Source organism: Microplitis mediator, chromosome 4, assembly GCF_029852145.1.
Source record: "Microplitis mediator isolate UGA2020A chromosome 4, iyMicMedi2.1, whole genome shotgun sequence".
Classification (NCBI taxonomy): domain Eukaryota; kingdom Metazoa; phylum Arthropoda; class Insecta; order Hymenoptera; family Braconidae; genus Microplitis; species Microplitis mediator.
Window position 1 is genome coordinate 13,404,490 of NC_079972.1, and position 20,725 is coordinate 13,425,214.

The 20,725-nt window shown below is 32.8% G+C and overlaps 4 protein-coding genes across 5 annotated transcripts; 2 read left to right on the forward strand and 2 right to left on the reverse strand.

Moving 5' to 3' along the window:
• Positions 1 to 1,978: 1,978 nt before the first annotated feature.
• LOC130666816 (arylphorin subunit alpha-like) lies at positions 1,979 to 4,779 on the reverse strand. Its single transcript, XM_057468113.1, has 4 exons — positions 4,499 to 4,779; positions 4,109 to 4,439; positions 2,925 to 4,025; positions 1,979 to 2,843 (listed from the first exon to the last, which is right to left on the reverse strand). Exons 1-4 carry the CDS (start codon positions 4,712 to 4,714, stop codon positions 2,131 to 2,133), a joined length of 2,361 nt encoding a protein of 786 aa, XP_057324096.1. The 5' UTR covers positions 4,715 to 4,779; the 3' UTR covers positions 1,979 to 2,130.
• Positions 4,780 to 7,157: 2,378 nt separating this feature from the next.
• On the reverse strand, positions 7,158 to 10,007 carry LOC130666821 (WD repeat-containing protein 43). 2 transcript variants are annotated; one of them, XM_057468123.1, is made up of 4 exons: positions 9,593 to 10,007; positions 8,884 to 9,381; positions 7,501 to 8,509; positions 7,158 to 7,412 (listed from the first exon to the last, which is right to left on the reverse strand). In XM_057468123.1, the coding sequence occupies exons 1-4, from the start codon at positions 9,779 to 9,781 to the stop codon at positions 7,255 to 7,257; spliced, it is 1,854 nt and encodes a 617-aa protein (XP_057324106.1). In that variant the 5' UTR covers positions 9,782 to 10,007; the 3' UTR covers positions 7,158 to 7,254. The 2 variants fall into 2 exon arrangements, with proteins under 2 accessions (XP_057324106.1, XP_057324105.1); XM_057468122.1 differs by having other exon boundaries at positions 7,501 to 8,512.
• A 308-nt stretch (positions 10,008 to 10,315) lies between these two features.
• LOC130666840 (geranylgeranyl transferase type-2 subunit beta) lies at positions 10,316 to 13,564 on the forward strand. Its single transcript, XM_057468149.1, has 6 exons — positions 10,316 to 10,582; positions 10,669 to 10,773; positions 11,772 to 12,128; positions 12,199 to 12,343; positions 12,987 to 13,162; positions 13,247 to 13,564. Exons 1-6 carry the CDS (start codon positions 10,580 to 10,582, stop codon positions 13,457 to 13,459), a joined length of 999 nt encoding a protein of 332 aa, XP_057324132.1. The 5' UTR covers positions 10,316 to 10,579; the 3' UTR covers positions 13,460 to 13,564.
• A 380-nt stretch (positions 13,565 to 13,944) lies between these two features.
• LOC130666827 (forkhead box protein C2-A-like) lies at positions 13,945 to 19,211 on the forward strand. Its single transcript, XM_057468135.1, has 2 exons — positions 13,945 to 14,639; positions 16,916 to 19,211. The coding sequence occupies exons 1-2, from the start codon at positions 14,421 to 14,423 to the stop codon at positions 18,107 to 18,109; spliced, it is 1,413 nt and encodes a 470-aa protein (XP_057324118.1). The 5' UTR covers positions 13,945 to 14,420; the 3' UTR covers positions 18,110 to 19,211.
• The last annotated feature ends 1,514 nt before the right edge of the window (positions 19,212 to 20,725 follow it).

Sequence of the window (20,725 nt, forward strand, 5' to 3'; positions counted from 1 at the left end):
ATATTTTTTCGTATGAGCTGTACTGTCTAGAATATGGTTGCTACTATTATTCAATACGCAATGGCAAATATCAACTAGCCCTCTTGATTTTAGCGGACCGCAATTAGAAAAGTGATATGAAATCGGATAGGGACCTAATGAAAAGGAAAAAGGGTGAGATGATGAGGAAAAATTCCACACTTAGCGAAAAAGTCTTATTAATATTACTATTATTATTGTTATTACTATTTTTATTATCTCGTAAAAATAACAGGATTAAATAATTAGCCCTTACGAAATACACTGGGTTAAAATCACCCGGACCGTTTTTTCAAATGCCCGCCATTTTGGATTGCATGTTCGTGAAAAAATTTCCTATCGATTGAAAAAAAATTCATTGAATTAGATCAATTAATTTCATTACGAAGTATTTGCTTTTTAAGGATCGCCGGGTGTAAATCACCCATGTGTGTTTATATCCTGAATTTTTTTATAAGAAGCTCTTATCATTAAAATTGAGAATATCTGAAAATATGTTAGATGTTTACGAAAATTTTTTTTTTTTGTTGGGATTCCCAACAATTAAAAATTATTATCAATTTAAGTAATAATAGAATTCGGTAATATCATAATTTAAGATTTATATTTTAAGAATACAGAATGTTATAAAACAAAGCAACGGCAATTTTCTACGATTATTTTTTATTTTATTTTATTTTTTTTTTGTACATTTAATGAAGTTTACATGAACTTCGTTAGATTATTAAAATAACAAACAAATGAACATATATACATACACATTTATATAGTAATTCTTTAAAAAAATACCGATATTAAATTATCGCTTGTGACGAACAGATTCTGATATTTTGAACAATAAATTTTTGTGGATTTAATTGGCTTTTTAATGAATTATTAAAGCACTTAAAAGCTTCCCTCTCTACTGTCTACTCATCTACAGAGCAATAAACTCGAAAAATTCAATAAAGTTTAGGATAAAAAGCTATTTTTCGAAATTTGATATTATCAGGCCAATAACAATTTATTGAATGACGATCATCGCATAGTTACAAGTAATAAATTTAGCTGAAGAGCTCGAAAATAGCGGAAAGTTTTAAGGCTGGCCCGCAAGGTCAGACGTTTTTCAGATTTTTTTATTTTGATATGTCAAAAATTTTAATCATCAATACTTTCGATTCACTAGGTATTAAAAAAAATTCTCTCACGATTAAAAAAAATAAATATGGCAAACATTGGAAGGGGGTAAAAAAATAAAGAAGAAAGAACCTGGTTATGCTTTTATTTAATAATTCAGTTATTTATTTACAATAATTATTAAAAGTCACATGATATGTCCATTGACATATCTCACGCATCGGAGATATTTTATAATTTCACTCATATTGCGCGCTATTAAAAATTATCGTGATTTCTCGCGTGCTTATGTTATTAAGAGATTCAACCAATTTGTCCTCTATTAAAGAAAAATGTATTGACATTAATTAATGAAAGAAGTAAAAAAAATAATAATAATACTGTTTCATAGTTAAGAAAAAATTTAATTCTCACAATTACATTTCTCAGTAATCTTTATTACAATTAATAATATTAATTATTTTGATACTCTGTTAATTAAAGTTTATAAACTCAATTTATTTTATTAAAAATCAAATTTTTTTAAAAATTATTTATTCAAATTAATAATCTGTTAATTAGCAATCATATTAATTAATTAAATTTTTAAAGGCCCAAATTTTTTTATTTAAAAAAAAAAATTGAAAGTATTTTAAAATTAATGAAATCATTTTTTTATATCTATTAAATTTTTTTAGTCAAAATGTCATATTTAAAAATCATAAATGAATTTAATTATCATATAATTAGTTTTATAGTAATAATTTATTTATATTAATTAATTAATTAATTAACTAATAAATTTATGGACTTAATTTACTAAAGGATTAATGATGAAGGAAGAAAATATATAAAAAGAAAATAATTATAATTCAATATATATATTTATTTATAGGCAGATATCAGTATTAAAAATTACAATGATATATAACTAACAATAATTATATAAAAAGTAATTAATAACCATAGAATTTATCATAAAACCATGAAAGTAGCAGTCATATTTTCACGAGATGTTTAGTACTTGGATTTTCCATGCTCCATGAAGTAGTATGGTTTGTCCATGTGCTCGTAATCTTTGTAGTGTTCAAAACCCTTGTGTTCAAAACTTTTGTGGTGCTCGAAGCTCTTGGGCTCGAAACCCTTGTGCTCAAAACTCTTGTGCTCGAAACTCTTGGGGTCAAAGCTTTTGTGTTCGTAGTCTTTGAATTCGTAACCTTCTGGGTATTCTTTGAAGGAGTATGGCTTCTCCATGTTTTTGTAGTTGCCAGAGTACTTCATGTAGTCCATGTGCTTTGAGTACATGTCTTCGTGGTAGTAAGGTTTGTAGTGGTAGTCGCTGTACTCTTTGTCGTAGTGGATGTAAACGTCCTTGAAGTACATGTTGCTGAGATCGAAGAAGTATGGGTACATGGGTCTGTCCAATGGGAAGCCGAATGGTTTGCCATCGTACATCATTTTACCGAACATTGGTAGGTCGAAGTAGGTGGTCTTGCTCTCTTCGTATGGGTAGATGAAGACGTATAATTTGAATGGCATACCGCCAACTTTACCCATTGGCAAGTATAAGTTGTCTGGGAATCCGTAGACTTTGCTTTGGTAAGTGAATGGTTCGCTGCCTTCAATGGACTTGTACAATTTCTTGTAGAACTTGTCGGTTCCCATGAAGTCCTTGGCTGTGTAGATTGAGTCAGTGCTGTGGCGTTCAATGGTGTTCATACCAGACTTGACTGTAAATCAATTTAAATAAAAATTATTAATAAATAAATGAATAAGTAATATTTGTAAAAAATAGTATAGTGGCAACTTACATTCGTAGAAGAATTTGTCGAGCTCAACGAAGTTGTACCAGTCGTAGTACATGTAGTTCTGTTCCTTGAAGTAGTAGTCATCCATGGATGGTCCCAAAAAGATGCGTACCATACCCTTGGTGTTCTTGTCACTCATAACGTTGATGTAGTAAGTGAATGGTTTGTAGTTGAGACGGTATTTCTTGGCCTTGATGCCGAAGCTCATGCCTTCTTTGTAGTTTTCAACAGTGACGGCGTTGTTCATGAAGTATTCGTATGGCTCCATGAATGTAACGAGTTTGTCAACCTTGACGTCTTCAATCTTGATGCCTGGGAACTCGAGTTCTGAGCGGGTGTAAGCTGGCAATTGGGTTTTGTATCTTAGGAAGTAGCTGATGATTCTCTTGTACAGTCTGTAGAAAGCTGGGTCACGGAGACTGGTGCTGTAGATCTGGAGAGCGCTGGGTACGAAGCAGTTCTTGTGCTTGCAGTCGTAGTTGAATCCGAAGATGTCGCGGTAGAGAGCGTCGATGGCACCGTAGAATTTCATGTTGGGTGAGTCGTAGTTGCCTTCAATGAGGTTTCCAAGCCAGTTCATGCCTTCAGTGCTGTAGAGTTCGTATTTCTTGCCTTCGTAGTCGTAGATGTATCCACTGTCAATTGCATCATAAATGCGGGATTCGATGTTTTCAATTTCGTTAACGTATTTGTATTTGTAGTATGGTACTTCGCTGTAGCGGTCGCGGCTTGGAACGGCAACACCGTTTCCGTATACGAGGTTTGAGTAGAATCCAGGTGCGAATGATTTGGAGTAGCTGAAGTCTTCGATCTCACCCATACCGTGGCTGAGACGTTCGAGGTAGTAGCGGGCCATCAATTGCTGGTGGACGTAGAAGTAGAATTCTCCGCGGAAGTGTTTTGGCAATTCGTGGTCCTTGAGTATCACCCAGAATGGGAAGACGTTACGGGCGTAGTAGTAGTAGTTGTTGAGGCCAACATCATCAGTGAAGTATGACAGCTCGTATTCTTTGTCCATGTAGTATTTCATGAATTGGTTGGTGGCATTTTTGTCAATGAGGAAGTAGTCGTTGAAGTAACCTTCGCCGGTTGGTTTCTTGGCGCCTTTGATAATTAAAATGAATGTATCGTTAGAAAAAGGAACTGCTGATCGATTTGAGGAATAATTAAAAAAATAAATAAATTACCATAGCTCATGTAGTAGTGGTGAGCCTCTTGGATGAATTCATTGTCGAAGAAGAGGTGTGGGTAGACTTCGTACATTGGTGGCAATACGATGTATTTGCAGTCGGGACGGTACATGACGGCAGTGGTGAGTGCCATTACGAACATACCACTGTTCATGTAGTGACGAGCCCAACAAGCAGTCTTGTAGAAGGTTGTGAAGTCCTTGGCGGTGTAGAAGAGTTTGAACAGGATACGAAGTTCTTCGCGGTGTTCCTCGTAGTAGACTGAGAAGAGGGCTCCACGTTTAAGCATGCCCAATTTGAATCTGTACATGAATTCCCGGACGTACATCTGAAAAATATAAATATGTGTTTAATAAATGAATATATTATTTAAAGATGATATATTACCTTGTCATTGTAGTCTTCTATGTGTTGGGCGATGTCGTAGTTGCGTCCAGTTTCGTACCATTCGCTTCCGTGAAATTCGCTTTGGTCGATGTACATGAAAAGGTCGTAGATTTTCTTCTGCTTGTGGAGGAAGTCCATGTCAGCAGTACGGGTTTCCAAAACCATTGCCTGGGTCAGGCAGAAGCCCGTGAGGGCCAACACCAAGAGCTTCATCATCTTCTTGCCGTGTACTTGTTCCTCTTCGGTATAATGTTACTTGAACCACCAAAGGAAGGAGGATGCTTCTCCGTTGCAATGCTCCAGCTTTTATACCAAAATTCATCCGACTCAATCGCAATGACCCCGTGATCTTTTATAATTTATTTTAAATATCTAATTACATTAATACACTGTTGCGAAATTTTTATGATTGCCAATTTATTATCAAGATTATTATTTTTATTTTTTTTCATGCTCATATTTTAAATATCATGCGTTAATTTTTAAGAGGAATATTGTGAGATATAGATACAAAGTAACTAGGGTTTTAACTATTTCATATTTTTATTACTATCATCAATCATTATTTTGTATCATTTACTTTTAATCCATACGAATTCTTTATCATTTTATAAATTTGATTAAGCGAAATCTAATTATATTGACTATTTAAATTTTTAAAATTTGTCTCTGAGCATACAGACTTAGATCAGATCTATAAATATTAATCTTAAATTATAGATCAATTTGTTTTTTAATTCCTATATCTAAATTTTAGTGCAAAAATAAAATTTATTTTTTTCATTTTTAGTCTCGGACGATAAAAATATTAAAATCATAAGTTTGTTATATAATGTCTCACTTATTTTTTCGATAACACTAAACTGATTAATATTAATCAGCAGTTTTTAAAATTTAAAATTATTAAGTAAAAAAATTATAAGATATTTTTTTAATTAACAGACATTGTTTTAAACAGAAGTTTTTTTTTTCTTTTCTAATTAATCGGGTTTTTATATTTTACTAATAGTCAAATAGACGAGGGTCATAGGGAATCTGACATTATTTTTATCAAGAATAATATTCAATAAATTGAACCTTCTGTCAATTTATCGTCATTCGATTAGTAATTTTTTTGTCAAATAATTTTAATCCAGACATTGATTATTTTATAAATAAACTCGGGAAAAATCAATTTAGACAACTGGACCAAAGTATGTTTAATTTTAGGTCCAGATTAACTTCAATTGATTTATTCAGATCTTATAAAAAATTCATAAGTTACATATTTTTAATAATAAATATCACGATTATATTTTTATTGAACGAGACTAAATTTTATTAAATATTTATTCTTATCAAATTATCATCCAATGCTCTGCTCTTCTGATCTTTTCCACAGAATTTTAAATAATTAATATTTTTAAAAATGAACTGGATTTTATTGTGATGCTAAAAGTAGCCGACACCTGATAATTTTTGTTTTTAATTACCAAGTTAATGGTCATCAGAAATTAAAAAAAAAAAAATATAGACAAGAAAATCTTTGAAAATTCTTTACATGCATTTTTCAAATTTTTACCTGTCAATATTTACTTTGTTTCTGGAAAATTAGTACATTTTTGAATGATTGCTATTTTAAGCATCATATTTTATTGAAGCAAATATATAATATAATACGTTCATTTATTGAGCAAAAACTACTTTATAATCTACTTAACAAAAAACTTCATTTCTTAATCTATATTTTTCTTTTATAAATTCTTTTAGCATTCGCTTAAAACAATATGATCTGTCTTCTTTTTTTTAAATATTCAGGAAGTTCATTATAATACGACCAAGTAACAATGGTAGCAAGACTTGTAATTCGCGGATAAAAAATTCCCGACAAAATATCCGAATACAAATTATCCGGTAGAAAATATCCCCGGACTAAATATTCAAGAGACAAAAATATCCTGTCGATAAATCTTATTCCGAAAAATATATTTCAAGTGAAAAAATAATTAATGATTGACCATTCCAAGCATATATGTTGACCTATTTTCAAAATAATACCCACCCAAAATCTGTGAAAAAAGGGCACAGTACGATTTCAAGCATGTGTTGATCTATTTTTAATATTATACACTCAAATTTCGTGTGTCAATATAGGGTAGAAGTACCGTTTTTGGCCACTGTAGGACTAGCTTTGGCCACTTAGAAATTTTGAATAAAATAATTTGTAAAATACGCAACAACATAATTAATTTTTTTAAATGTATTTGAAGATATTTTTCTCACACGATTGCAATTAAATTTTTTTTTTTAATACGGTTTCATTATTTAAAACAAAGTATTAAATGCCCAAAAATGGAGCAGTGGCCACAAATGGTACTTCTACCCTATTCAACATTTCTGATAAAAGAGTACCGTCGAATTTATATGAAAAGTATTTTTTATATTATAAGATATTTTGTCTATCGGATAAAATGTATTCGGATAATAAGGGACGGTACCGTAACAGTCATTTAAAATTAAAGGTAAAAAAAATAAAATAATAAATTACAATTTTATAAAATTTATTTAAAATCTTACAATCTGTAGCAAAGTAACATAGAAATTGAGTCCAACATACTGTTAAAAAAATACTTAATCATTAAAAATGAGGATCTTTACATAAAATGAAAACTCTTGGATATAATTTATAAAATAAATTTAATGTAAAAATACTCTTACATATTTTACATACAACTTATCAAATATTACCACAAAAATACAGAAAATATTTAATAAATTTAACTGCAAATCGAAGCATCATCATCGTCAAGATCCGATCTCCCGTTTTCCATATCTTCTTGCATGTCATCTTGATCTGAAATCTCGTCCCAATTTTCGTCTGACTCGCTGGCAGCCTCTACTCTATCAATGTCATCCTCATCTTCAGCGTCCGAGTCTAAAAATTACATACAAAACAAGTTAATAAATCACCGATAAAATTATCACCGATAATTCATATTTAAAAAAAAAAAATAAAGATTAACCTGGGTCTTGATAAGTGAGAAGACATTCATTGGTAATATCATCAGACTGTTTATCATTCAAGTGTGATATTTGACCAGTGACAAGAGCGACGCGACCTCTCAGTCTGGATAACTCTGGCAAAATCGTCAGTTTATCTTCAATAAAACCGAGCATAGGACCCAGTAACTCGTCGATGTCAGGCAACGAGAGCAAATGAGCAGCATGAGTTGTTATAAGAATTTTAATCCACATGACTGCTATTTTACTTGGGAAAGTTTTACCCTGCAGCATTCCCATCAGTTCAACAATCAGCGGCTTCACAGCCTGGACCGGTAGATTTACAATTGTGTTTTTTATAACATTTTCGTCTCTTATATACAGCACAGTCGTCAATATATTTTTGTCTTTACTACTCAATCCTTGCATTAGCAATTGCGTCTTGTTGGTTCCCTTCGTCGGAGTTTTGCCACTCGCTGACGCGTACGCTTCGACATTCAAACTCAAATTTTCTAGTCTGTCTTGTAAAGGTAACTGTGAACCACCAGATGAACCTTTCGTGCGCTTAACTACTGAGTTAGGAGCTCCGGGAGCCAGATACTCGACATCACCATCAGTTATGGCATTCTTAACTTTAGTTACTGCCTCTTCTTTTTTGTCCTTCGTCCACTTGATGTCTTTGCGCACCAACACCTGGATTTTGTCAGTGAGATCCGGCACCACGCGGTCGAAAGTCAATGTCAGCAAGGAGCCAAACGCTATGAGCATTTTATTGTCTTCTGTTAAATGCGAAGACTGTATTGGTATTGACGCTGTCTCTTTGCTGATACTTTCTGTCGTTATTATGACGGTAACTGTTGGTTTTAGTGGTTTAATGCACACGCCGTTTGGTTGATAAACGAACAAATGACATTGTCCGGATCTATTTGTCGCGAGAATAATTATTTGCGAATTTTCATTTAATTTTACGGATACTGATACCGGGTCGTCTTGCATCGTCAACGTTGCTATCGATGTTTTATTTTTTTTTCCCTGCTAAAATAATAAAATTTATTTATTTATTTTATTATTAATTACTGGGAAAATTATGATACTGAAGTTAGCCGACGTCTAATAATTTTTTAATTTTTTTCAAACGATAAATAAAAAAAAATTTCAAAAAATTGCACCTATAGTTTATTAAATTTTCTACATGTGCATATTTTTATTTTTTTTTTTTCTGTATTCAATTTGTTGAAAAAAAAAAATCTGAAAATTTTTAATCGTCTGTTAACTTCTGGATCATGTAAAATTTACTTGAGAACTCGGTAAAAATAATTTTGTTTTTCAAGTATTGAATAAAAAAATAAATTAAACGCCGGTTTTAAAGTAAATTGGGGTGAAAATATTTATAAAAAATGAATTACCTCAGAAAGTGACCAGATACAAAGATAAGAATCACCATTAGCACCACTGATAACATAATTATTATCATCAATTTGTACAGACTTTAAAAATACTATTTGATTAGCATGTCCAGTGAAAGTTCCAACAAGTTGTTTGCTCTCTAGATCCCAGCATTTAATTGATCTATCAGCAGAAATAATATATTTCCCATCCGCAGAAGCAACCAACGCGGTGACTTTGTTCTTTCCGGATTTCCACTTGCACTTTATTCCGCCCTCCTGGATATTCCACTCGACGATCTGGTGGTCATCCGCTGCCGTAAAGAGTCCAGTCGACGACCAAGTGATAGCAGTCACCGCTGCCGAGTGTCCATTCTCCAGGACTTTATCAGCCGAAGCCGATGACGGATTGTAAATAATAACTTTCCCATCAACTGTACCCATGGCAATCATTTGTTTCTGCTCCATGTCCTCTACAATTGACGCGGATTTTCTTTTCCGCTTCTTCCATGGCGATGGCTGCAAAATAAATAAATTTTTTTACTGACTCGGCATAACCTCAAAATATTAAGTGGAGGAAAATTTAAATTTATGACTGGACGACATTTTTATAAAATACTGGAGTATGATGACGATCATACGTTTGATGGAACTGATTGATTATGTTGATTAATTACTGCAATAAAAGTGAGTAGTAATTAAAAAAAATAAAAAAGAGCACATGGCGTACCGTTGTTGATTGTTGACCGACAGTTATCCATTGCAAGACACTACAGCCAGAAGACAAATGTAAATCTGGAATAAACTCTCGCTTAAATCGATTTGTTGAAGTCTCCCATATTTTTAATTTTCCATCCCGGCCACAATGAGCCCAGAATTGACCGTCATGAGAAAATGCTGAACAACCCGTGCTCGCCATCTTATTGATACACAGCCACGATTTTTTATTTGTTTATTATTTATAATTATTGCTGATGATCAATCAATTAAATATTACCCATGGAAAAACAATTACACTGTTGTCTAAAAAATACTTTGTTGAGGTAAAACGTCGACTATTATTTTTGAAAAACTGTATCTCCGGACTGATGCCGGAAAAACGTGGTCGCAGGTTATTTCTGTTTCTAATAATTTCAAATGCTAGCCGCGCGCACTCTTGTGCACATGAGAGTAAGCCATCTTCAGGTGATGGTCGAAGCGGGTAATTTTTGAAAATTCCCTCGGGTTTACTGTCTCGGTGTCTGATCTCCAGTACCTGGGATCCGTGGATATTTTTTTTAAGTTTTTTCGATGAAAATTTATTTTGAATCGGTGGAAAAATTCAAATTTTCAGAATCTGTGACGTCATATATATTTTTTAAACATATTACAAAACAATAATTCAAATTACGCGCCATCGAATACACAAATTCTTATCTGCGTTCTCGCTCTTAATTCAAACACTTTTTGCGCAGATCGCACAAGAAAATATATAATATAATTTATTCAAATAAACAAATATATTTTTTTTTATAAAGTATTTTTTTTTCTGATTTACAAAAAATAAAATGCGGTATTATTTCTACTAGAATTTACATGTTTACTTTTTTTATACTAATTTATCACAGTTACTTTTATGTTGAATAATTAAAGTTGTAGTGCGAGTGTCTGAAGATTGAGGTTAAAAAAAAAAATAGAACCAAGTGAACATAACTTTATTTGAAATATAATTACCAAAATGGTAAGTGAAATTATTTAATTTTTTTGTTGATAATTGCAAATAAAATTTGAATTTTTATAGTAATTAAAAAAAATTTTTCTTTGCAGGCAATACCAAAAAAAGACGTAGTGTTACCTAAAGAAATTCCACCACTCCTAGTGGACATGCATGCTAATTACATCATTTCATACAGCGCAGATAAAGATGACTATGTAAATATACCACCCGTCAAAAACAATTAATTCCTTTTTATTTAAAAGATCACCCAGTACCCAATCAGGGAACTAGGACCCGATCAGTCCATACATTTCTACCCTGATAGCCACACCTTGCTCAGCAAGTTTCTGCAGTGAAACGTTTTCGACAAACTTGATGACAAGTTTCTGGCAAGCCTTTGCTGGATAATATTTGCTTGCAAGTTGATGTAAATCTGCGGCCGTAAACTGAATGTAATTTTACAGAAACACTTGCTGTCAATTTGAAGTTAAACTTTCAATCAACTTAACGTCATCTGAAAGCAACATTTTAAGTCAAATTGAATTCACTTTACAGAAAATCTACTGTCAATTTAACCGCAACTTTTTCCTCTCCTTTTGCTGTCAAGTTGAACTCAGATTCCGGCCGTAGCTTGAAGTTAACTAGCAGTTACGGTGGCTATCAGGGGATGTAACTCCCAATCAGGGAACTAGTACTCGATCTTTCCATGCATTTCTACCCTGATAGCCACACCTTGCTCAGCAAGTTTCTGCAGTGAAAAATTTTCGACAAACTTGATGATGTTTCTGTCAAGCTTTTGCTGGATAATACTTGCGTGCAAGTTGATGTAAATCTGTGGCCGTAAACTGAATGTAATTTTACAGAAAAACTTTCCATCAATTTGAAGTTAAACTTTCAATCAACTTAACGTCATCTGACAGTAATATTTTAAGTCAAATTGAATTCAAGTTACACAAAATCTACTGTCAATTTAGCCGCAACTTTTTGCTCTCCTTTTGCTGTTAAGTTGAACTCAGATTCCGGCCGTAGTTAAAAGTTGACTTGCAGTTATGGTGGCTATCAGGGAATGTAACTCCCAATCAGGGAACTAGTACCCGATTATTCCATAAATTTCTATGTCTATATTTAGTAAAGTTTAGTATATGTAGATATACAAATACATGAGTGATCGGGTACTGGGTTTCTTACTTTAATGTTGATTTTATTTTACCAGACATTCGTCATGACAGAACACTTGAGAATGTCGGGAATCTACTGGGGCCTGACAGCCCTCGACCTGGTAGACCGGCTAGACGAAATGGACAAAAATGAAATATTCGAATTTATAAAACAGTGCCAGCACGATTGCGGTGGAATAGGTCCGAGCATAAAACACGATCCTCATCTGCTGTACACCTTAAGTGCCATTCAAATCCTCTGCATGTATGACGCACTAGATGTCATTGACACTGACAAAGTAGTTAAATATGTAAAAGAGCGCCAGCAACCGGACGGTAGTTTCGCTGGCGATATCTGGGGTGAAATAGACACCAGGTTTTCATTCTGTGCTGTTGCTACATTGTCTTTGCTGGTAAAATGATCATATTCTTGTACAATGTATTACAAAAAATTCTAACTTTTTATTTTTAAATTAAACAAAGGGACAATTAGATGCTATTGATGTAGACAAAGCTGTTGAATTCATTGAAAGTTGTATGAATTTTGATGGTGGGTTCGGTTCTAAACCTGGATCTGAAAGTCATGCTGGTTTAATTTATTGTTGTTTAGGATTTTTATCAATTACAGGTAAATAACAATAATTCACAAAATGTTATTTAATTTAATATTTCTCTATAGCCAAGTTGGCAGCAACTTGGCGACAGCCTACTGCAGCAACTTGTCACCAAGTTGGCTGCAAAAGTTAGCATTCCATTAGTTGACTTCAATTTTCTTAGAGTCGGCGACAAGTTGCGGCAGTAGAATGTTGCCAACTTTCTGGGAAACTTGTAGTCAACAGTTACAAAAGCTGAAAGTTATCGACAACTTGTTGTCAAGTTGGTTGCAACTAACATATACCAATTTTCTAAGCAAAAAGTCTGGCTACTAGCCCTGATAGCCAAGTTAGCCGCAACCTGCCGCCAAGTTGGCCGCAAAAGTTGGCATTTCCATAAGTTGGCGGCAACTTTCCGAGAAACTTGACAACTTTCAGCTCGTGTAACTGTTGCCGACAACTTGACTGCAAGTTGCTTAGAAACTTGGTGACAGGTTGCAGCAGTAGATTGTCGCCAAGTTTCTGAGCAATTTGTAACCACCTTGTAGTCAACAGTTACACAAGCTGAAAGTTGTTGACAACTTGTCGTCCAGTTAGCCGTAACTCATGTACACCAACTTTCTGATCAGAAACTCTGGCTGTCGGAGGATATATTTATATTTTTTTTTTCAATTGCAGACAGACTTGACTTAGTAGATGTCGATAAACTAGGATGGTGGCTGTGCGAACGTCAGTTACCATCCGGTGGCTTGAATGGCCGGCCAGAAAAATTACCCGACGTATGTTATTCTTGGTGGGTGCTATCTTCTTTGACGATTCTCGGCCGCTTACACTGGATTGATAAAAACAAACTGGTGATTATTCAAAATTATAAAATTTTATTGCAACAAAAATTATAATTAATTTTATTATTATTATTAATAATTAAACTATTACAGGTTGAATTCATTCTTGCTTGTCAAGACACTGAGACCGGTGGCTTTAGCGATCGACCCGGTGATATGGTCGATCCATTCCACACTTTGTTCGGTCTAGGCGCAATATCTCTCCTGGAAGCTGATCCGCGCGTCAAACCAATAAATCCTGTTTACTGTATGCCTGAATATGTTATCGAGAGAATGGGCATCAAGCCCACGATTCTCCTGAGATAAATAAAAATTTTAACTCTATTAATTACTAAATTATTTCTCAAAAATTATAATTAAATTGTAGTTTTATAAAATGCACAATTTCAAATTTAAATATACATTTTTTTTTTATTACAAACCGACTCGTTTACTATTACAAATTTCCATTTCAAATTTAACGGAACTAAATTACACATTGATACTAACTCCGAAAATCATAGATTTAAATTTTTTATTTTTAAACAAATATCGATGGACCGAACGGAGTTTTCTTACAATATGAGCAAGGCGGAGAGTATTCTAGCCCCGCCTTAAATGTAAACTCACGTGACGGTGATGCAAAGGGGTTGAAACAAACGATAGCATCACATGGACACTAAAAAGTACGCACACTCCAAGAATGCCCTCTCTAACTTGCGTAGGTTGTCTCGTTCACCATAAGCCGGGCTCCTATTGGTCGACAGCAAACAAACCAGGTAATTATATGAGCCGAGCGCACCCTGAGCATCGTTAGTGTGAACCAATAGACGAGCCAGTCACATCGCTGGGATCGGGACTGCGTGCGCATCGGCATGAGTCCGCGAACATTCAAACAGCGGGGGTGTGGGGATACCAAACCGGCAGTGTTTGAGTAACTCCGAACGTGGGAGCTGTATATTTGTTGTTTCTTATGACTATCATCACTCCATGTTCTACCTTCAAACCTCCGCAAACTTGTACGCGTTGTTTTTTTATTACAATAAATATTTTAAAAAAAATAAAACGCGCGAGTTTCAAGTGATTTTTAAAATTTAAGTGATAGTGACATTAAGTGTTGGTGACATTATTAAATAATTATTTAATATTGGATACCGCTGTGAATGTTTATATATATTTATTAAAATAATATAAATAGTGATTGTGAATAAATGATTTATTCAGACACACTCAGTTGGATATTAAATAAATAATTGCCATAGAAGAAGTGTTTTATTTAAAATAAAAAATGCCTCGACCGTCGCGAGATACATATGGAGACCAAAAACCTCCCTATTCATATATATCACTTACAGCGATGGCAATATGGTCATCACGTGATAAAATGCTACCGTTAGCGGAAATTTACAAATTTATTGCCGACAGATTTCCGTACTACCGCAAAGATACAAGAAGATGGCAAAACTCGTTGAGACACAATCTGTCATTCAACGATTGTTTTATTAAGGTAAGCATATATTTATATATAAATAGATATATTATTGTAATAACTTCATTACATTTATATTTATATCACCGGTGCTCATTTCCGGTGGCTTTAATTACGCGGTAATTAGCTTTTTATTAATAATGCATGTGCGAGGATAAATTATAAAAAACGGTGCAAAGTGATAAGATTTAGTAAGTAAACTATTTTTAGGTGTATAATTACCCAGGATGATTTATTTAAAAATATATAGTCTAAATATATGTAATATCAATGGCAAGGTGTGAATTCGTCCGTCGGCGGCAATCATATCATTATATTATTTTTCACCATCTGTTTTGCACCTGCCAATCGAATTAGTACTTTCGCACCTATTTCGTTTTAAATATATAATATACAATAAGTATATATTTATATACATATGCATACCTATACATACATATATACATAGACCAGATTCTATTTCTAAAAAAGCCACAAGTGGATGTAGAGAACTTACATTGTAATCAAGTTAGCTCTGAAAGTTTCTCATATATATATAAATATATAAACTTCAAGGAATATTGTAAATACATAAAAACTTTTTAAAAATCACCTGAAACAGATTTATAGCCAAAGGCTGATATTATGTATTTATTTAAGTTTTTTTTTAAACATGCGATGCAAATATTAAACCAATTTTCATTTCAACTTCTATTTATATTTACATATATATTTATATTTACATTTTAAAAGTCTATGTAATAAATATTATTGTTACTTAAGTACTAGAATTAACAAGAGTTAAATTTTTTAGATACAATCGACAAACTCCGTTTTAAAATTAGAGAGATAGTAATTTATATGGTAATAAAAAAATATATATCGATGAAATTTATTTAGACATATATTTGCAGTTATATTTTACTGTAAAAAGTACTAGCATTAGTATCAATATTAATATGAATTACAATTGTAATAAATAATAAATAAATGGTAATTAAGGCAGAGATAAAATATATAGACGAGGAAATAATTAATTCAATCGGCAATAGTGTTATTTATTTATATTAAAATTATTAGTTTTGTAATATTGATGTTTTAATGTTTAACATTCAGTGGCAATTGCCTTTCAAAGATACATTAGAAACGTATATATATGTTTGTATGTATGTATGTATAGGCGAGGCTTATATGTATATTGGGAGGAGAGCCGTATGTATGAACGTTTTAGAGATCGTAAATCGGTTGGTTCTTGAGTACGTGGGTGACCGCAGGGATTTTTATTTTAAACTGAGATATTTATTGAACGTTATGTGATTTATATCAGTGTGTGTCGGCGGGAACTAGCGTTCACGGTGTGAGTATTGCTAAATCAACCTTTCTCTATAATAATCTCTGTCGATCGAAAATATTATCTCAGTCACCTTGTTAAATTATTCATTTCTTATAAATCCACATTATAAATATACCAGAAAAAAACAAATTATCGACTGAAAGTAATATTCTTGATTCAATATAATTTTTTTTAAAACCTTAATTTTCTCGAATAAAGTAAAAATTTTCTTTGATCTACACAGAAAAAAGAATTTCTTGGCGCAAGAAATAATTTACACTATGAATTGAAGGCAAAAATTTTTTCTCGCTTCAAAAAATTTTTTTTTACTCGAATAAAATTTTTTTTTGCCCCAAGATCATTTTTGTCTTCAATTTAAAATGCAAAAAATTTCTTAAGGCAAGTAAAAATTTTTTTGCTCCAAGAAATCCTTTTTTTCTGTGAACAAATCGGCTGTCAAATTTCAAATCGGAGTAAGGGACAAATTTTTCAAAATTTTTAGTTCCAGTCGAGTCTTGTGAACACGATTCAATTAATATTTCAAAAATTTTGTTTTTGTCAGTCACTGTGTTTTTAAATTGAGCAGCCGAAATTTTCTTGGCTCAAAATATTTTCTTGACTCAAGATAACTTTTTTTCTGGGTGTACATCGCAATATGGAGTTTAAATTAAAATTTAAAGCCGCCTTAACTTCGTTTATTATAAAAATAGCTTAAAAATAAAAAAGACACCAACATTCTTCAATAATAATAACAAACAAAAAATATTTTACTTATCTTCAGCTGTGCACACATTATTGCAGACACACGTGTCACTTAAATAATATACAAATTGACAAATATCATTCAAATAAAAATTATTATCTGTAAATATATAAACAAGTCTGCGATTACAATAAAAAAATATTTAAAAATGTAATACAAATTATTATTTTTACAAATTATAATTAATAACAATAATTAATGATAATTAAATAATTACAGGTGCCGAGAGGTCCACATCGACCGGGCAAAGGCGCGTACTGGGCATTACATCCAGCGGCATTGTCAATGTTTGAAAACGGATCGTTGTTGCGTCGACGAAAACGGTTCAAATTACATAAGCCCGATAAAGAACTTCTCAAAACAGAACTACAGGCTCTGGCTTCAGCGATGCCACCACCGGCCCACGGTGCCGCGGAAGGGATATCGGGAGTGCCAACGTCCTCAAGTTCTGCAGGAAGTTTGAATGCCGCAAATTTGCATCGGCTAAGAGAAGATCTTTTGAGATGGGAGTTGCAAGAAAGAAGAATGATGGTGGCATCATCATCTGCCGCGGCAAGTTTCGGCGGAATAGAAACTCCGACGCCCGAACCGGCATCTGCGGGTGCTATTGCTGTGGCACCACCGCCGGGTTATTATTTACTTTCACCAGAAACACGACAAAGATTATCAGAAGTTAACGAAGTTAATCGTTCTTATGACGCAACTACACTTCTCCAAACCGGTAATTGGGCTTTTACAACAGGTTTCAATGGTTCTTATATGGGCCACTTGCCAGCTTACTTGCAATCCTCGCCGCCAAATCGTCAGTCTATTTTAACAACAGACTTGTCCGAAAACCATCCGATGGCCAGCAATCCTCGCGAGGACATAAGTTACAGTCGAGAAAGAACTTTCCAAGTGTATCGTGACCGTCTCTACGACGACGACGTTAAAAGATTAGACGGAACGTACTCTCACTCGCCGACTCTACCGTCAAAGATCTACAAACCCCCGGACATTGTGTTCGGATCAAGTTCCTCGCCAAGATTGTCACCCAGTTATGCCGACGGTACTGACGTAGTAGTCGGTATCGACCAACGGACACCCCAGACATCACCTAGTCTCGAGGCGACAGTGATTCCCATATCGAATTCGAATTCAAAGCTATCGAGTCGTCTGAAAAAAACCAAAAAACCCTTCACTATTGAAAACATTATCGCGCCAGACGAAGACGATAAAATTTCTATTAAAGACAATAGTAGCAGTAGCAGTAGTATTAGTAATCATAGCAGCAATAGTGATACGTCCATTAGGATAAACAACAACAATAATAACAAAAACGGTCTGCTGATACCCAGACCCTTGTACGCCGGGTATCCACTGACCGTCTCCGAACACGGGGTCCACAGGTCGCCTTACGGCACAGCGACTTGAAGTCGGAGTAAATTTTCATACAGTAATTAATCCATTGATTGAAATGCCAACTGGACCCTCATCTCGGATGCTCAGTGATAGATCCAAACAAAGTGCCCGACAAGGGCCAGTTACGATCGTTGACGGTAACTATGGTTACTCAATCAACTAGAAAATATATATTTATCGAGCAGCTCAACTACTATGTGTACATTTAGTTTCGGGATATATCGTATTATAGAGTAATAGATAGAAAAAAGACTCGAGTTAAGTTAAGTTGAGTTTAGTTTAGTTTAGCTGAGTTGAGTTGTTTGTTGTGGGAGGGATCGATAAAAAGACTCACGGGCAAAGTGCCTATATATCGTAACATACAATGTATAATACTGTAATGATACTATTAATATTATTATTATTATTATTATTATTTGTCTGTGTTATACTCCTAGTGGACGTGTATCATAGAGAGAATATGCTGTGATTATATGCGTGTTAACACAGAAATAATAACACAGGATTTTTTAAACTAAAACGTGTTACTTGTCGTTATTGTCGTCGTGTCGTCGTTATAAACGTTCTAGTTATGTTGTATACTTATATATATACATTGTAATGACAGTGGAAAAATAAGACTATAATATCTGGATCTAGTAAGGAAGTGTGTAGATATTCTGTAATTTCCGTGATACACTTATTTATAAAATTATCTTTTCCATGAAATTTATAAACTAGTATCTTTTATTTTTGTGATATGTTAAAGGTTTGTTATTATTATTATTATTATTTTTATTATTATTAAATGGAAGGAAGTGGAGTGGAGTTTAAAAAATCTTAATAAATTGTCAATCACTTAAATTGAGCCTGTAAAAATAAATATCTCAAAATTTTTTGAAATAATAATTTATCTATATATATTATAAATACATATATTTTATGATAAGCGGAAAAAGTTTTAAATAAACCAAAAGACTTGAGTAAATAAATAAATATTTTGACTTATTTGTTTTTGCAGTATTTATAAATTTATTGTATCACGAGAAATAATAAAAATAATAAAATTTAAAAATGAAAATATTTGTAAAATGTGTAGCGACTTAAAAAATATTCGTGAATTAATAAATTATTGTACAGATATTATACATAGATATTTATATATATACATACATATATTTATATATGTATGTATGTATGTATACATAAATTATACATATAAATTAAAAAGTTTTGTTATTTATTTATTTATCAATATTTAATAAGACATGTACTAAAAAAAAGCAGAGGCATTAATCTCGAAATAAAAAAAGCGAATGAATAATATTGACTGTCATTAAGACTTTGAAAAAGTACTTTTTTAAACCGCGGTTTATTCAAAAGTCATTGTGAACCTAAAATGATTCCAAGATGCTCATTGTTGTGAGGAATATATCGGAACCCTCTTCAGCTCCAGCGCAGCATATGGTTTAAAGTTCTTGTTCATCTTCGAGCCAGGTTCAATCAAACGCAGAGCACAGCACAGATGAACCAAAGAGTCCTCACAACTCTAGGCACCTTTTCTTTTCTTCATCTTCATCTCCATCTCCATCTCCCTTTTTTATTTCCATTTCATTCTTTTTTATTTTCTTTCATTCTTTTCTCTTACCTCCTCGGCCTTTTCACCTCTCGCTCCCCAACTACCACTCGGACCGATCATCTTTTTCTTCCCACTCAAATATATGTATAATATATAATATAATATATATATATACGCCTCCGTCGGTCATCAGCTTTGATGCCCGCCGCAAAGTTAAACAAATCATCATTAGTTCGAGCGCATATAATTTGTTTGGTAAGCCCACTTCTTCCGTGTATCTGCTGCTGATGATCATCTTACACATAACACTCCATACACATTTATATAAATATATAAATATGTATATAAATACAAATATAAATACCCGCCGGTTTATATTACATTTATGTCCCAGAAATATATTCGAGGATTAATCTACACAACTGGATATAAATATATATATATACATATTAGTATAACTCTTTAGTGTTATATTGTATTATACATAATATCATTATATATTTAACTATATATCCTTGTCAAGATAGATATTATATAGACTTTTGACGGGTGTGTATACGATGATGGGTTTTAATAAAAAAATTTATACGCTTTCTCGGTGATACTCTCTTATATCAGACTAAAACTACACTATGAATGCCGAAATATTATTATTGAATATCATTATTGCACTGACAGCTCTCAGGCCAGTGTATTATCCTGGAAGAAAATCCTAAACGATTATAAATCGGTTATTGTTTGATTTTAAAACCGCCTATTTATCTTAAATATATTTCGCCCGTTAGATATATATGTATATATATTTATAAAGCCAGCTAATAAATAGTGCTGCAATATTTTCAAGTCAAATAGCTATTTTATCAGTACACAGAAAAAATATATATATATGTATAAGCGTATTATTATATTATGTCACTGATCATTTGAGTGATTTACAAAATGTAGTGGTTTAAGTAGATAACATATATAGTATTCTATAAATAAAAAAGGTGAATTACCGATTGCGTTACACACTCGGCGTAAGAGTCCATACAATTCGTCACGCAATCTAAAAAATATGTTAGAGGTCA

Bases quoted from the DNA above. Each gene is read 5' to 3' on its own strand.
- LOC130666816 (XM_057468113.1), bottom strand. From the start codon at position 4,714: ATGATGAAGCTCTTGGTGTTGGCCCTCACGGGCTTCTGCCTGACCCAG. The intron at 4,440-4,498 runs GTAATATATCAT...TATATTTTTCAG, and splicing joins TAGAAGACTACAATGACAAG to ATGTACGTCCGGGAATTCAT. The intron at 2,844-2,924 runs GTAAGTTGCCAC...ATTGATTTACAG, and splicing joins CGACAAATTCTTCTACGAAT to TCAAGTCTGGTATGAACACC.
- LOC130666821 (XM_057468122.1), bottom strand. From the start codon at position 9,781: ATGGCGAGCACGGGTTGTTCAGCATTTTCTCATGACGGTCAATTCTGG. The intron at 8,513-8,883 runs GTAATTCATTTT...TTATTATTTTAG, and splicing joins GTATCTGGTCACTTTCTGAG to CAGGGAAAAAAAAATAAAAC. The intron at 7,413-7,500 runs GTTAATCTTTAT...TGTAATTTTTAG, and splicing joins TCTCACTTATCAAGACCCAG to ACTCGGACGCTGAAGATGAG.
- LOC130666840 (XM_057468149.1), top strand. The intron at 12,344-12,986 runs GTAAATAACAAT...TTTCAATTGCAG, and splicing joins AGGATTTTTATCAATTACAG to ACAGACTTGACTTAGTAGAT. The intron at 13,163-13,246 runs GTGATTATTCAA...AAACTATTACAG, and splicing joins GGATTGATAAAAACAAACTG to GTTGAATTCATTCTTGCTTG.
- LOC130666827 (XM_057468135.1), top strand. From the start codon at position 14,421: ATGCCTCGACCGTCGCGAGATACATATGGAGACCAAAAACCTCCCTAT. The intron at 14,640-16,915 runs GTAAGCATATAT...AAATAATTACAG, and splicing joins TCAACGATTGTTTTATTAAG to GTGCCGAGAGGTCCACATCG.